The following is a 16,375-nucleotide window of genomic DNA, read 5'->3' on the forward strand; positions in this document are numbered from 1 at the left end:
GTAACTTGCACCTTTATCATAAGCCACCGTTGAGGTCAGAAGTTTGGCCAACGTCAACCCTGTTGAAAATCTGAAAAATCAGAAATGAAGGTCTGATCCACACCAGGAAACCAACAAATTCAAATGAACCTGATCATTTCTGTAAAGGATGAATAATGCCAGTAGAAGCTTCACAATGAACAAAAAAAAAAAAAAAAAAAAGGATTCTTTACAGCTTGCAAACAGACATTTGGAGATGAGGGTAGTTTAGCCAATGAGTCTGGAGTTTTGCCCCTGTGCAGATTATAATCCAAAATTTATATTATATTTATACATATGATAAGTGTAAATGAGCCGTAGAACAGAAACCTCAATTTTCCAGCAGCAATGTAAAGTTCCTCCAAGCACAAGTTTTACAGTTAAGGTTTCACAAAGTACAATCACAATTACTTCTGCTGTAAGTAATTGTATTCAGCTAATGAACATTTCCCTGAGTAAGAAAGGAAGACATCTGGAAGATGCACTTAGGGTAAAAGTGATTAAAACTTAAAAGATAGAGAACGTAAACACAAAAAAATAAATAAAAGTTGCCATGTTTTTTTTTTCTTCTTCAGGGTGATAAAACAATTTGCCTTGTTCACTCCGATGTGTCCCGTGGAGTTTTTGATAGATCACCTTGTTTCGAGGGAGCATCTGATTGGTTCAGTAAACCTGACCGATGTTGTTACCGTGACAAAACCAGGTGAACTGACAACCAGCGGATCATCTCTTTCCAGTCGGTGGTTTTCAATTTGCCTCCCATCCAGAAGTTCACACAGAAAGCACGCGCCGAGTTGAACAGAAGAAATAGTTTGTTTATCGATTCCCTTCTTCCGCTCAAGACAGTTGGTTGTGCATCATCCACATGTAATAACAGTAAATTTCTCTAATAGAGTGTGCTTTGATTTATTGACGAGACTCACCCCTAAGCAGCCCCACTTTGCCGTTTGCTGCTGTGACATTTCAGGCTGTTTTCCCAGAGGACTCCTGACTCCGGAGTCATCACAATCCAAACTCGCTCTGTTGTGGCCTCGTCAAGCAGCGGATCGAAACGCTGCACAGCACCTGGTGTTTCCCAAGCAATAGATTAAGTTAACATTTGTTTCCCCTCTTTAAATCCAATATCCTGTCACGACATAATATAGTGGCTGCTGCTTTAAACATTTCCTAATAACCCCAGCACAGCTTGTACTTTGCTTATCTTTATTTGACTTTAACGATTAAAAGAAAAAAAAAAAAAAAGAAAGAAATGTGGGTCTTAGTAGGGAATTTAGGGAAGGGGGAAACCACCTTTCTGCTGAATTGACCTCATGAGGATCGGAAAACTGCACAAAGCCCGGGTTGCAGTGTTGCACCTCAGGCACTTTAATTTGCAACCTACATAAAAAGGCCCACCGCATGCAATTTTCCATCTGTGCTGGACGGCCATACGATTATCCTCCAGAATACATGCTGCTGTAAGCCGTTTCCCACATCACTTGAGATCCTGCAGCTGTCCTTTCACTTGGTTAATGTGTTGCTGCAGGAGCGGCATGAAAATACCTCAGTGATATGGAAGTCGGAACATGTAACCCTTTATTTACAGGTTTAAGACCAATTTCTGAAGCTTCACTGAAGATTAACAGCACACCTCCAGATTTCACCCTATCATAATTCTTCCACATTTTTCCATGTGTTTTCTTAAAGCTGTCCCACTCTCTTACTTAGCTCTCAGCCAACTTGGGTTAAACCACTTTCAAACTCTAAATCTGTCAGGTTTAAACAAAAAAATAAAAAAAGGTTTTCTTTATTGATTTTTCAAGAATAACCAGATAGCCTAATCATATTCTACTAGTCAATTTACCTTCAACAAAGTATTTATTTGAACATTCGGTCACTCATATTATCACTTAAATTACATGTACAGGCCTTGAGATGAATAGTGTCACCTTCCTAAAATACTTTTTTTTGCCTAAAAACATCTTTAGAGAAGAAACATGTGACATTTTTGAGTTTTACTTTCTTTCCGTTTAGTTATTTATTTATTTTTTTACTAACGTCACTTTATTTTATTTTAGGAAGGCCATTATTTTAAGAAGGGCACAATAAAATTTATTCAATCTGAAAAATAACTACCCTAACATAGCAAATAATTTAAGCACCCTGAAATAGAGACACATGCATTTTTTGGGAGGGAACCATAAGAGCAATGGTATTGCATGCAGTTGAAGAAGTTTATCATAACTTATGTACAAATAAAGAATCTGGATAGCAGCATTCCGACTATTGTAAAACTCTCAATCAAATATATATTTTTGTTCTTAGTGCATCTGTTGTAGTTTTGATCAAAATGATGGTCTGAGAATGATGAAGCTCTATCTGCAGTCTTATTCAGTCATTTAGATTATTGCTTAAAAATGTATTATTTAAGTAACTTAATACATTAAGTGACACATTTTTAGATTATTTAACATTTTAAAGCCTTTATTTTGGTTATTTATAATGAAAAATGACTTAAGGTTAGAATAACACATTAGATTGATAAAACACATTTTTTAAAACATAAATGTGTGCTTAATGAGAAGTATGCTTAAAACCTGCTTGCATGTTATACAAATGCATTCATAGTGTGACAAGTGAGCCTCATCAGAAGGGATATTCTTATCAAGTGAATATGATTGTAGTCTCTTCTGTAACACAACCATTTCTTCTTACCCAAGCTTCAGTCAAAACCACTAAAGTTCTCTTCCAACAGCCCAATATTTGGATTAAAGAAACAACCCAGCAGCATTTGTGTGGAACACCAGGGTATCCACACATATTAACATTTTCCCTTTTTCCAGAAAAGTCAACAATGGGAGAAAATTTAATTCTCTGCTAAGCACCGTACCTCATGACATCTGCATCCGCCGTTTGGGTTCATTTATTGGACTCTTTATGGCGGCCGTGTCGTCCTGCTGCTCGCCTCAAGGACTGCCAGCAGCCAGACTACAGGTTCACCTTCCATATCATATTGACTGCTGTTCTTTTTTTTTTTTTTTTTTTTTAGTGCTGCCATAACTGGGAGCAATGGCAGACAAGGAGAAACAACAATTTTGCTCATGTTGAGGAGAGACATCCTAATCTCATCATTGTGGAGGGAAGCAAATGGTTTTAGCTTTAGATTGTGATTCAGATTACCTTCACTGTCCTGTGCGACGTCACTGATGTTTACCTTGTTTTTGACATGGCACGCTGTCAGTAAGCTCATAGATTGCAGACCAGGCTGAGGTCCAAGAGTATCTTTTGTTTTTGTTTTCGCTTTTTTGCAGCACATATGAATGCTTCGGAAAATTCAGTTCTCAAGTTATTTTATTCATGAAGGGGGAAACAAAATCTATGGTTGTGCCTCTTGTTTGTAGTAACTGGCAATGAGCTTTTATATCACAATGGAAGAAATCTGACCCATTCTTCTTTGCACACTTGCTGTAATTAATTCATATTGAAGGGGTTTTATGCGAAACATCCTCTTTGAATCATTTCAATTTGATTGAAGTTCAGACTTTGACTGGGGGCCACTCCAAAACTTTCTCTTTGTGAACCATTTGGAGTTGGCCTTGTCCACAATTGCGCTTAAGTTTAAGTTGCCAAGCTAATGGCCAGAAGTTCTCTGTCGAGACTTTTACTGACCAATCATCCAGATCCTGAAGCAGGGAGTAAACCCTGACCATCACATCACTGCGACAATCACAAATTTACGAATGAGATTTTTGCCTCACACCAGATGTAACATCTTTCAAAAACAAACAAAAAAACGTTTTGTCTTGTCAGTTCACAAAATATTTTCTCTACAGTATTGCCAAGTGTATTAATGGGATGCATGTGTATGGCAACTGCATAATTTTGCATTCACACAGTTCTTTGTGACTGTGATCTGCCACACTGCAATGTCTCAATGATGATTACAATTCAATATATTGCCATTCTCAAATGAAGATCATACAAAATACTTTAATTCTATGAAAAAAAAAGCACTGCTTTAAAAGGTAAGCATGAAAATCGATGCTGTTTTTACTGGAAAAACTTTTGAAATGACAGTCGTTACCTTTAATTATAAACACAAAAACATGATTTTATCTGCTTGTGGCAGTTCGCAGTAGGTGTTAGGCCACCCTTTCAAAAGAACCGGAGAGAAAATCTTTTATGTTCTGTTTGTAGAAAAAGGCAGACCTCCTTTACAAGCTGTACACCTGTCAATAGCTGTGGTGTATGGAGTTTTTTTTTTTTTTTTTTTGTCTTTTTCTGTAGTTTGTCCACTTGTCACTTCAAGCTTGAATGGCTTCCAAGGACAATCTTCTCTGCTTCACTACACTTATGACAAATCAATAAAAAAAAAACAAGAAGAAAAATCAAGAATCTATTTATAACTAAAACTTATCTCCTTTATTTCTTAAAATGACTATCATTTGGAGGGTATTAAAACAAACTAGAATGTCTTTTTTTCCACATTTTGTCATGCTAAAATTCCAAATTTTATTGTGTTTTATTGGGAGATTACGTAAAAAAAACAAAACAAAAAACAAATCAAGACAATTTTTGATATAACGTCACTAAATAACATCTAGTGACCAGCTTCCTATCCACATGACCTTTACATGTAACTAAATTAGTAAACAGAATGCAGCTGCATGCGATTAAATCTCAGTTAGGACTTCCAACTGTTTTGTGAGATTTCAGCTGTTTAATAGAAGGCATTAGTGCACAAGTGCAATGGAACATGGAGAACAAACTCGGTGAATCTATCAACAAGACATGAATTACTTGTGCACTTCACACATCTGGCCCTCAAGGGCGAGCGATGAGAGGTCTGGAAGAAGGTTCACACAAAGGAACACGTATCGTTTTCTTCCACTTTATAATTACGAGCTTCTTCGTGTCAGACTGTCACATTAAAACTGCAGCGACGTATATTGAAGCTCGTGGTTGTAACAGGTCAAAAGTGAGCAAACGTTTGACATTTGTGAATAGTTTTGTCGTTTGTGAAAGTTAATGTGTGATTTTGACATATCACTGGGGAAATATTTCAACAGCCCGGCTGAAAGCAAACTCAACTCTAAGATATATCTTTTTTTTTTTTTTTTTTTTTTTTTTTTTGCAGCTGAGGCTATTTTCTCCTTAGAGAAAACTATTTCTCCCACAACATGAATGACTGCTTTTCCTCTGCAGTTGCCATTTCAAAAAAAAATTCTCTTCCTCCCTCTTTTCAAGGACAACTGCCTACAGTGGGTTATTTAAGTGTTTGCCTTGGTTTCTAGGATGCCGCGTGTGCATCTGTGCGCGTTTGCGCTGGTGTGTGCGTGGGCCGCCGGGTTTTATTTCCAATTTTGCCGTGTTTATCCAGCAAATTCGCTGCAATCTGTTGACAAAGAGGCAGCCATGACAGCGAGGGCAAATGTGGCGAAATTGCACAGAGGGCTGACGGAAAAATGGAAATTGATGGCTGTCAGCTCTGAGCAACTCTTTATCGGGGCGTCCATCTACAGGGTTCAGAACGGATGGGAACAAAAGCGTCTGCTCTGACCAAATTTCTCTTCTTGTCAAAACAACAAATATTGCAATTATTTTGGGTTTTTTTTGCAATAATTCACAGTGAAACCGCAAATCAGTCGTCCTATTTTTTTGTTCCCACCATTTCTTTCTTTCTTTCTTTTTAAAGCTCATTTATTCTACAGTTGCTGCAATAATCACAGCGGGTTTTGGCAGTGGCCTCTTAAACAGGTACGTGCAGCCATTCACGCAACCGTATTTCCAGCTTAATGAGGTTTGCTGAGGAAGTGGGGAAGGCAGCGTTGCAGCAAAGAGGTCTTCAGGCATTGAAAACATTGATTAGTTTCTCAGAGTGAAACAATAAACAGGTGCTGTCAGAGATAGGGAGTGCTTCTCAGCTCTCAGAGGCGCCCTCAGCGATAAAAAGGGCGCCAGGGCTGAGAACTACACGGCGATGTCGAGAGGGAAGTTACGAGTTGAGGGGAATTCGTGCAAAATGGGGGCAATTTTATGATTTCAAATTTTATTACAGCCGTGTTCGAGGAAGATTACTCCCTCTTACAACAGGCAGTTGGTGAAGAATTAAGAGGCGTTGGAGATAATGAAGTTTTCAGCAGCAGCGATGAATTTAAATTTGTTTGTGGAGCTATATCCGCTGTCTGTTAGTATAAATGTTGACTGTATACCAGTTGGGAACGTTTACAGCCAAGAGAAGGTTGACTCTTGCAGATGAGAGGCAAACTCGCTGTGGCATTCAAGGCACACAGAGAAAGATACCTTGGCTTCAACAGGCATCTGGAGCAAGAAGCCTTGATCAGTCTGGCTTGTGGTTAAAAAAAGAAAAAAATAAATATCCAAATTGAGCTTGAGCTTAAGTTGATTTATAATGCCCCCCACAGGAATATTTAGCAAAGTAAGCGAGCGAGACCGAATAAAAGTTTTACCCAAAGTGGTTTGCGCTAGTTTACATTAGCCGGCCATAAAATTAAAATGATATCCTGGATATAAATACACCAGATAAAAGCAGACAGTAAAATAAAATACACTCACATTTACTGAGTGGTTTGTCTGCCTCCTGACTGATGCGCTTTGCATAATAATAACAATCTATTTTGCATCATAATTTCTGTTTATGCACAAATGGTTCAAGAGGAGCTTTTTAAAAAAACAAAACAAAAAAAAAAAAAAAAAAAAATAAATAAAACGCAGACAGTAAGATGGCACAGATTGTTTCCACAACAGACTCTGTTTAAATCTGTTATTAACATGTCTCCTGGCTAATTTGTTCATTATCATTATTCAGTTCAGTTTTCTAAATAACCATCCCTGGCAGCGTAGGTAAATAGTTAGGTGGCTGGCTGCCCTGCAATATCAAGATTTAGCAGATTCAGTCTGCCAAAAGGGAAAAATAAAAGATCTTTTTTTTTCTATTGCAGTGCTGCTTTACGAAACTAATAGGATGGTGTGTGGGTGTCTACTTAGCTCAGCAATGTGGATAGGCCACAGCAATTATAAAGAGACAAAGATGGCAAGATGGAGGGGTCAGGAGGGAAACCAAGGAACGGGAAATGTTGCTTTTCAAAGCAAAACAACAAAGATTACAAAAGCAATATTATAATGACAGAAAACTATTAATTTCTGCCACAAAATTGATTAGCTTAACAATTGTGACAGGAGACCAGTGAGGGATAATAAAGTGTGACTTTACAAAGTTTAGCGCAAGGCAATAGCAAAGAAAATCTCCACTGATGTAAAAAAAAAACAAAACACAAACATATTGACATTGGGTGATTTTTGTGGTACCACCATAACATCAGGGGGTTACATTAGTTCCAAAACAATCAGTGTAACCATCACACTCAAGAGAAAACTCATCCATACCAGTGGATCCTGTAATCCACTGTAGAAAATGCAGCTTCAGATCCTGGAATACCTGGTCGCATTTCTACTTGACACTATTGGCTGGTGTTTGCAAAGCAGCCAAACCAGGAGCTGCATTTATTTTCCTTAGTACTGATTGGCTTGAAATTTTATTCAAGATTGTTTACAGCTGAATAAAGCTCTGTCTTGACAGCTGCATATTAATGAAGGTGTGAGTGTGTATTTGGGTGTCGTCTGCAAATGTGCACATCCCGTTTATTGAAAGCCCTGACACAGAACACTTTATTGAAAGAAAATAAACAAAGAAAGTACAAACACAAGCTTTCATAAGATCTTGGGTGCTTTATCCAATGAGCGATTCAACAAGTGGTGATTGATTGTTCTGCCCATATTCAACAGAATCAATTCCTCCTGACTGATCTTTATTTGCTTCCCATATCAGGGAGCTCCAAGAAATCACATTGGCCTTCATGTCTGTTTCACAATAAGGACGAGCAGCTTAATAAAAGTAGATGCACCATGAGAGCGAACACCATGAAAATAAATTGGTCGCCAAGGGAGCTAAAGGCCAGAAACCCTGTGGCCTTTAGCTTAGCCTCGGGGTATCTTTGCCACAAAGTGGCACTCGCCGCTTCAGGTGCGGAGCATGTAGATCACAACACGGTCTGAATGTTGCAATTAGCCAAATGTCAGGAGTCACAAATCAGCCTTTTGAGGCAAGGTTACACATAATCATAGTGAAAAGGTTGTGCACCACATGTTGGGAAAATTTCATGAAACACTGAAGCGGGCCTCTAAAAAAAGAGAGCGAACAGTTCCCTTTCTTATGTTAATGTAGTAATTTCACCCACTGTGTAATCAGTGGAAATATCTGACTGCCAGGACCAGTTTTCTGAATGCACCCCCTATTGAATACAGTCAGGCACATTCTGTGAAACATTGTTGCTTTGTTTGGGATTCTTAATGTTATTTGTGTTTCAAAACATACACTCGAGCATTTCGGGAGCCGTAATTACATTGCCATCATTTTCCTTCCGTGTTTACGCTGACATTTTGCTGCATGCGTGAATGGCATTGCATGTTTGAAAGTAATGCAAGGGCATTCGCTACAACTGTCCTGGGATGCATCAAATGTGCATCAGAATATCACAATAATTTTTCTGGACATCAGCTGATTCTTACAGGGAAATTTTCTTTGACTATATAAGATTATTGAAAGTTGAACCTAGCAGACCACCATTCTCAAAGGTGAAGCTGTCTTTTTACATCCTTCAAGCAGAGGTCAAAGGTCAGGGTAAGCTTCAGAGCACCAGTCTCACCCTTGACCTATATCTTTCCCTCAACTGTCTTAGTCTGTGGAGGCAGCATGAATTTTACATTACGAGTGAGAGTCGAAGCTTTGATAAAAAAAAGCACATTACTTTTCACAATGTGGTTTTCCAGACAGTGACTCTTTTTATAGTCTGCCAGATTTTGATCCTGCACTGTCTCAGCAGATTAATATGGTGATGTTTTGTTTGCACCACCTATATTTCATTCGTGCCTCCACAATTTCAATTCATGTGAAGCTACTTTTAGGTGTTGTCCTGAATTTTTCTTTATCGACAATCAGAGAATCAAGTCACAGTCCAGTATTCCACAAAGACATGAACAAAAACAGACTTAAAACACCTGTACGATGTGCTTTGTATGCCATTTATTGGACTATTAAATTATATTCTGTCATCTAAAAGTACTCACCATGATGTACTCATGTACTCACCATGCACATGATTAATCGCAGTATCTTGTGGTCTTGTGAGCCTAAAGAGATCTAAAGAGAAACTCGACTTCATTGATTTCCTCACAGAACAACTTGTTCTTGTTTGCCTTACTACAGGCGTAGGTTGGGACACTTTTGCTGAAATGCCGTCTCAAACCCTTGGATGAGTGTCTGGCCACAATCTGCTATTAATGGCCAAACTCTGTCATTTGTTAAATGAGCTCACATCTTGAGAACAAAGCTGAACCTTGATCTGACCAATGGAAGCAATTCCAGATACACAGAAGGCACTTTGGTTCTTCCTCTTCAGTTCTTTTCCCAATGAAATGTCCATCGCTGCAAAACTCCCAGTATAAGCATAAGCTCCCAGTATTTCATTGCCTTTTAATTGCCCTGAGGGGTTATTGTTATTTGGAAGTCTACAAATGGATTAATCTAACATTTAGAAGGTTTCATTAAAGCTACGCGGTTATTAGACCTTTTTTTGTTTTTTTTCAGTTTACAAGAAATATTTGAAATGCTTTAATTTTTCCGAGATTGATTCCTCCAAACGTTTGAGATGTCCATGACTCCAACGTGATGCTTCTCCATTGTCCTTCTGCATGTTCTCCCCGTTAGTGTGTGATGTTTAGGTTGATGTCTCATTAAACCCTAAATAATTTGACCTTTTTCATGGTTTACAATGAAAAAGGTAAACCATGAAACCATCCAGAATTACAAAACCCACAGTTGAGGCATATTAATGGGGCCGTCTGTTTGCATTCAGACAATTGGATTTTTACATGTTAAGTTTTAAAGAAAGAGCTTTTATATACTTTATTGATATTTTCGTGAATTTCTATGGTAAAACCCTACAATTACAAGTACTTTCACTGGCTCTCAGTGTTTGCTGAGAGAACTAAAACATTTACAGGTCAAATTATCCTCAAAAGGATGAAAAAAAAAATCAGCTATAATTCTGTTTCTGTAAACTTATTTTTCATTGAACCACAACCACAGCCATCCACAAAGTAAGGACATCATTCATAGACCGGGATATTAAGGAACGACTTTATAAGGCACAAGTGAAGCAATATCTGTACAAACAGAGTGCTGTAATTGGGCTCTGTGGGCTGGCCTATTTGTTCCTGTTGCTCCATTAAACTCCCATGTTCTACAAGCTGGGTAAAATAGAAGAAGCAAGTTTTTGATCTGACTCTGACGAGGCTGAGAAACCCAACTTTCGTCGCAGTAATAGGCAATAGAACAGACCATATGATATTCTTTTGTCTACATGGCACTTTTGGGAACCCAAGAAGCTGGAAATAAAGCTTAAACGGTCAAAGGCACTTTTAGCCCATACAAAATGTACAACATCAGCAGAGCGGCCCAATCCCTACGCATCCATAACGAGAGACAATGCTTCTGCACAATTCACAAAGCAGCAATTGCATCACCTGGGGCTATGCAGTCTGATGCCGAGAGCAAAAGCGAATCTGTCTTTGTGGAACGTGAAGCAGTCCTGTCATCCAGCAATGATGATGACAGAACAAAGTCAAACTGAAATTGTATGAATTTCCTTCGTCTATCACAGACAACGTTTCGCACATGAGCCTACAACACCCTCCACACTTACTAGTAACCATACTAGATGTGCAAAAGATCTTAAAATTGAATTGATGTTTTATTGCAGTTGCATGATGTCACACAAAGAATATTTATTTAGTGGTGATGGGGGGAAACAATCAGAAATATAAAAAGAATTCCTATGGCTATTATTAAAACTTTTTTTTTCCTTCAAGGGAAACAGTAATGTTTTGAGCAAATATAGATTATGACCACATAAAGACCATTCCTCCTTGCACAATGTCTCTAAATCGGGGATCTCCAACCTTAATCCTACTACTACTCAGATCTACCTGCACACTCTGCATGATGACAAGATGAACATGGACTCAATTATTATCTATTTATAGATCACAGAAAGTTTAGTCATTTTCAGGTATCTTTCTTTTCTTATAAAGATAAACACAAAATTGCCTTATTTAAAATGTATCTTTTCTTGTGTTTCCCACAATGAGTAGCACAAATCATTTACATTAAGACTTTTAGTTTCGACACACACTGATTGACTTGAAGAGTAAATTGAAATAAAAGCACAGTGTTCTTTAGGTATTCATTTTTATGTATTAAAAACAAATGGTAGAGCTTATTATTCAATGAAAAAAACAATCACTTTTGTACAAACCAGTAAATAAATGTAAACAGTATATTCTTCTAAATTTTGCATGTAATTTTGAGCTTCTGCACTGAAAATGAATTAGTTTTATAGGTTTTTAGTCATCAGGCGTAGAGGGTGTTGTGTTGTTGGATTCAAATATCAGACAATCCCTTAAGCATGTGGAAAGATATTCATTGTGGGAATGAATCAAAATCAAATCAAACTAAATAAGCCCATCAAATCTATTTTATCATATGGGCAAAGATACTGCAATCTGCTTGAAAAATACCAAAACTGAGATCAAACATTTTCCAGATATCATGAAAATGGTTTTATTATATTCCTTTCACTTTTGAGTGCCATATATTCATCAATAACTCCATCCAGCTCTTGTGAAATAATATTGCTGTTCAATTTGGAACCAAAATGATTCTGCTTTTCTCTGCAGACTTGTCTGAATAAATGCAAAGGTTGCTTCGGACTCATGCATTGTGAGGGAGAGATTCAGTTCATTTTCACATACACGTTTTATTTTGCATCAATGATTGAAAAAAAAATAAATAAAAAATCAAAAAAAAAAAAAAAAAAAAAAAAAAAAAACTCCTGTATGTGGCTGTGCATTCCTGAAGGCAAACCAATCTGTCCTGGAAAGATCTTTCACATGGTGAGCAATTACAAGTAAAAAAAAAAAAAAAAAATCCCAGAACATAATCATCCCAACAGGTGTGGCGACCAAACATACTGGATGAATTTGGCAGAAATATCTTAACAAGCTGCAATCGGACATCTTGAATATTAACATCTGGCTGTCAGTGAAAATCTGGAAATGAAGATGTTTTTACTGTAAACCGAAAAGTTCAAAAAAAGGAGTTGAGGTGCTGTGAAAAAGTACCTGACCCTTACAGATTTCTTCTGCTTCATTATGAGACAACAACACAAAATACAAAATTGTCATTTGATTAAGAGAAACAAGCCACCCAGAGCTAAGTGAATATTCCAGCGTGACAAAAATGCCTCAACAAAACAACTCTGTAAGGGGACAAATACTTTTTCACAGTAGTGTAAAAACTCTTGCATGGCTGCTGACAAAGACTGACTAATCTGAAGAAATCTGTAATGTAAGGGGGCTGATACTTTCTCAAAGCAGAGTATGTCATATACGTTAGAAGTCACATAGAGCTGTCCTATATTTTACACAGTTTCTGTCTGCAGGTGAAATTAGGTCACTTTATTCTACCTGTCTAAGGCGTCATCTTTGACTTTCACCAAGTCACTTTTATCGTCTCATTTCCCATAACTGTCACTTTGCGTTCTTGATATTGCACATAATGTCAAGAGATGTTACTGGAAACGATATGATGATATATTATTTATTAAAATTTTCTTCTTCAGAACGGCAGAGATGCAGCCAGTGTTTTATATCTTTCCTTTGGATGTCAAAGTTAATGTGTTCTCTTTGCCACCCACTGAGATCAGTTGTTGGTGTAATCTCTAATGAGTTTCACAGCAAGAGAGATGAAGCAATGTTAGTTTTTTTTTGTTTTGTTTGTTTTTTTTTTTTTTTTGTCTTTTGTTTCTTTTTGGCATATTATTTTCAAGTGTGTACCTGTTATTTCCCCAAACAATTACAGCACAGCCAAATATACAGTACAACCTCTGACTCTCCACTCTTTTAATATAGATCTCACTCTTTTCCATTATGATTCTCCACCTCAGCTTAGCTGAAAATGAGTTTGTGCTTGTTTTCACCCAAAAAAAAAAAAAAAGAAAATGCTCTGTGCAAAATACAACAATACAGTAGCTTCGTCAAAAAAAAGCCAACAGTTTGAGCATGAATAATAAAAAAAGACAGATTCACAGTAATAAATCACAAAAAGAAACGGTTGGATTCGGCTTGCATAGCAAAGCAAAAGAAAGAATAAAACAAAATAACATTAAAAGTATATATTTACAAATTATGCAAGTCCTTTCATCATTTAATAAGTCATTTTTGTTGTGTGGTTCCTTTTTCTTCACATCTCCACTGTGTGATCACCATATGACAGAAAACAGAAGCGGACATATAACATATTATTTACTCTTTCAAAGAGAGGAAAGGGAAGATGGGGGGTAAAAATAACACTGTGAAAGTGGTGTCTGTGTCTGTACATGACATTTACAGCTCTATGTTTTCTTCAACGCTTTTTGCTCTTCTTCTTCTTCCATTTAGTGTCCTCTCCGGCTTCTAAATACCACCCTCGCCTGGAGAAAATCTCATAGCGCTTACAAAACAAGAGGTCTGGGTATGGACCACATCTGCAGGAGACGGATGTCTCACAATGACTCTGAAAGGAAACCCAGATGAAGAAAACAGAATTACAAAAATGGGCTTGAAATCCTTCGCTTTTACATCTGGGTCATTGTTGGGTTTGTGTACCTGAATGTACCATCTGCCTTTTCAGCTTCTCTTAAAGCAGACATGTAGGCTTCACATTTAATTTTATTCTTAAAAACTATTAGAATTTATTGTTTTTGAATTGATAAGTCAACCAGATAGAAAAAACATATATAATTTTTTTTTTTTCAATTTCAATAAAGGGGAGAAAAGTCACATGCATAGAAGTTACCTGGAGTTCTTTCATGAATTGTAAAATCTTAGTTGCTGGGAATTTATAAAGAAAAACAAAACCTTAAATAACAATCCAAATGTTGATTTCTAAGTCTTTAAATATATTTTGAAACATATATTTAACATCATATTTATTCTGTTTCTTTATCCTTAAAAGTTTAAGTATATACCTAAATGGACATGTTTTTTTGCACAGATTTTGTTCTTTGTAAACAAATAAATGTGGCCATTTATTAGCGCTGTAATATAACATCAAGGTTTTGAGATGATGTAATGTGATAAAAATGGTTCCCCATGTGGTCCGCACTTCCGCTTTCTTGAGCCATGTTTAGTTCTCATTCCAACCACTAGGTGGTATCAATGCACTTTTAGTAGTCTGTTTAGTGTAAAAGGCATCTCAGCCAACATTTGTGGCATTTATCCACTTCCTCCACTGTGGTCACAACAACATATTATGTTCCTCTAAACCCCCATCATGGCTGTCCACTGTTTGATGGAAAACAAAATGTTTTACTTTCATTTTCTAATTAGTGTGGCAGGCAAGTTGGATCATACCAACTCAAAGGGGAGGGAAGACTAGACTAAAATTTTGCAGTTATTTTTTTTAAATATCTTTCTTCAGTTTGCTAGATAAAATATATTTAGACTTTCTAAATTCACCCGATCCAAAGGAGTGATCAGATATTCTCCCATCAAAAATGGGGGAGCAGTTGCTCTACTCAGGCACTGATGCAATAGGATGTCAAACTTAAAGCACTTGCTTTCACATTTGTGCGTCAGTAATAGCTTACACCTTCTTCACCATTTGACCGTCACATGCTGACAACAGCTGGATAGCTGACTTCACTCTGACTTATTGTGGGCTTTTTATTATTGTGAGATATTGCGGCGATAGATCCTCTTACGATGTTTATAAAAGTCAATGTACAGTGTTTGCTCGGAATCCAGAATTTATGAGCTGAGAGGTCAGGCTGTCCTTAATTTGATTATGCACCACTATACACTTTCTTCTAAGGGAAAAGCTGTAAACTTGTTTACAACTCTGTTAACGTGTGTGCATTTCAACACAGCAATTTTAGAAAGCTGTGGTGAAGGGCAATACTACTTATTCTGAATCATCCAGGGTCTAACACGTCTGGGGCTTGGACAAGACTTAGTTATGTAACTAAATGTACGGGCACATCTGAGAAAGAAGCAGATGATGAAGGTTTTGCAGATTACGTTGAATGAGCTGCTCCTCCACCACATTAAAGGGAAGCCGAATGAAACAGGATGTGCTGTTATGCAAGGCGTTTGGCATATGTGTATCTATAAAAAGTCTTTGCCATGATATATCAGACTGTCATATTGGCTGAAATCGGCATTTTGGAGGGCATATTTCTCTCTTTCTTTCTTTAGCTCCATTGATCTTCCCATCAGATCTGTGTGAGAAGTTCACTGGTCTTGAATAAATGAATTGGTAGTAGTATGGCATTAACTTGTTGAGGTGGCACAACAGCATTGTTTAGTCCAATTTAATCAAACTTTAGTTTCTTTGTCTAGAAAGTCTGGTTCATTTGAGGAAATGTGAATGTGCAATCAAACTCTGATGCAGTCCAAAAAAACTCTGGTCTGCCTAAAAACCAAGGTCTCAGTTTGGGTGAAGTGAACTCTGGTGTGGTTTGAATGCATATGATTGCTCCAAAAGGTGGAAGTGGACTATAGAGCAGGGAATTCTGGGTAAATACTACCTGAAAGAATGTGAGAGGGTAGCACGAGCAGGAGAAATGGCTACAACCGCTAAAATCTGATTACACTCAATTTTTGGTTACATTTTGCAAAAAAAGAAAGTTGTGCTCATATCTTCCATGACATTTTTTTATGTCATTTCCTTCTGTAGTAAATGCTGCAGTGTCACCACAGGCGAGGTTGTGAACATGGTTTTTGAAGGGTTTAGATTGTTGACACAGTACAGTGCAAGAGTGAAACCATGGCAGCTGGAAATGTAACAAATGTAATTTTGGTCCCCAATCAAACCCAGTTTACCAGACTACCAGGTGTGCAAACACTCTTAGAAACACAGGTAGAGATGAGCATCTTTGTCTAGATCAATATGACAAAACAAAAGGGGGATATCAACAAAGATGTGTAAAGAACCAACTCGTATCTGTTACATATGATTTTACCACTAATGAAGTTTAAGTCCAAGACAAATGTGAGAAAATGAGCTCATGCTATTCCACAGCTAATCAGACTTTAACTATTTAAATTTAGTCTTTTCATCCATTTTACATCTTCCATTTGGCAACCTAAAAACAAAGCTAACACGAGTTTTTAACTTGGCACGCAACGCATTTCATTAGGCTGTTGGTCTGCATTACTCCACCGCCAGTCCATGATGAAAGCTGGTGTTTGATCTGGC

At 37.3% G+C, this 16,375-nt stretch overlaps 1 protein-coding gene across 2 annotated transcripts in view; it reads right to left on the reverse strand.

Annotated features, from left to right (window-relative positions):
* Positions 1 to 12,864: 12,864 nt before the first annotated feature.
* LOC129368626 (roundabout homolog 2-like) overlaps positions 12,865 to 16,375 on the reverse strand; it is an 89,128-nt gene continuing 85,617 nt past the window's right edge. For both annotated transcript variants that reach the window (XM_055043679.1, XM_055043678.1), the window contains one exon: positions 12,865 to 13,690. In XM_055043679.1, coding sequence (XP_054899654.1) covers positions 13,689 to 13,690 — 2 coding nt within the window. In that variant the 3' untranslated portion in view covers positions 12,865 to 13,688. The remainder of the gene's footprint in view (positions 13,691 to 16,375) is intronic.

The sequence above is a fragment of the Poeciliopsis prolifica genome, unplaced genomic scaffold (genome assembly GCF_027474105.1).
Source record: "Poeciliopsis prolifica strain line A6 unplaced genomic scaffold, Auburn_PproV2 SCAFFOLD019, whole genome shotgun sequence".
Lineage (NCBI taxonomy): Eukaryota > Metazoa > Chordata > Actinopteri > Cyprinodontiformes > Poeciliidae > Poeciliopsis > Poeciliopsis prolifica.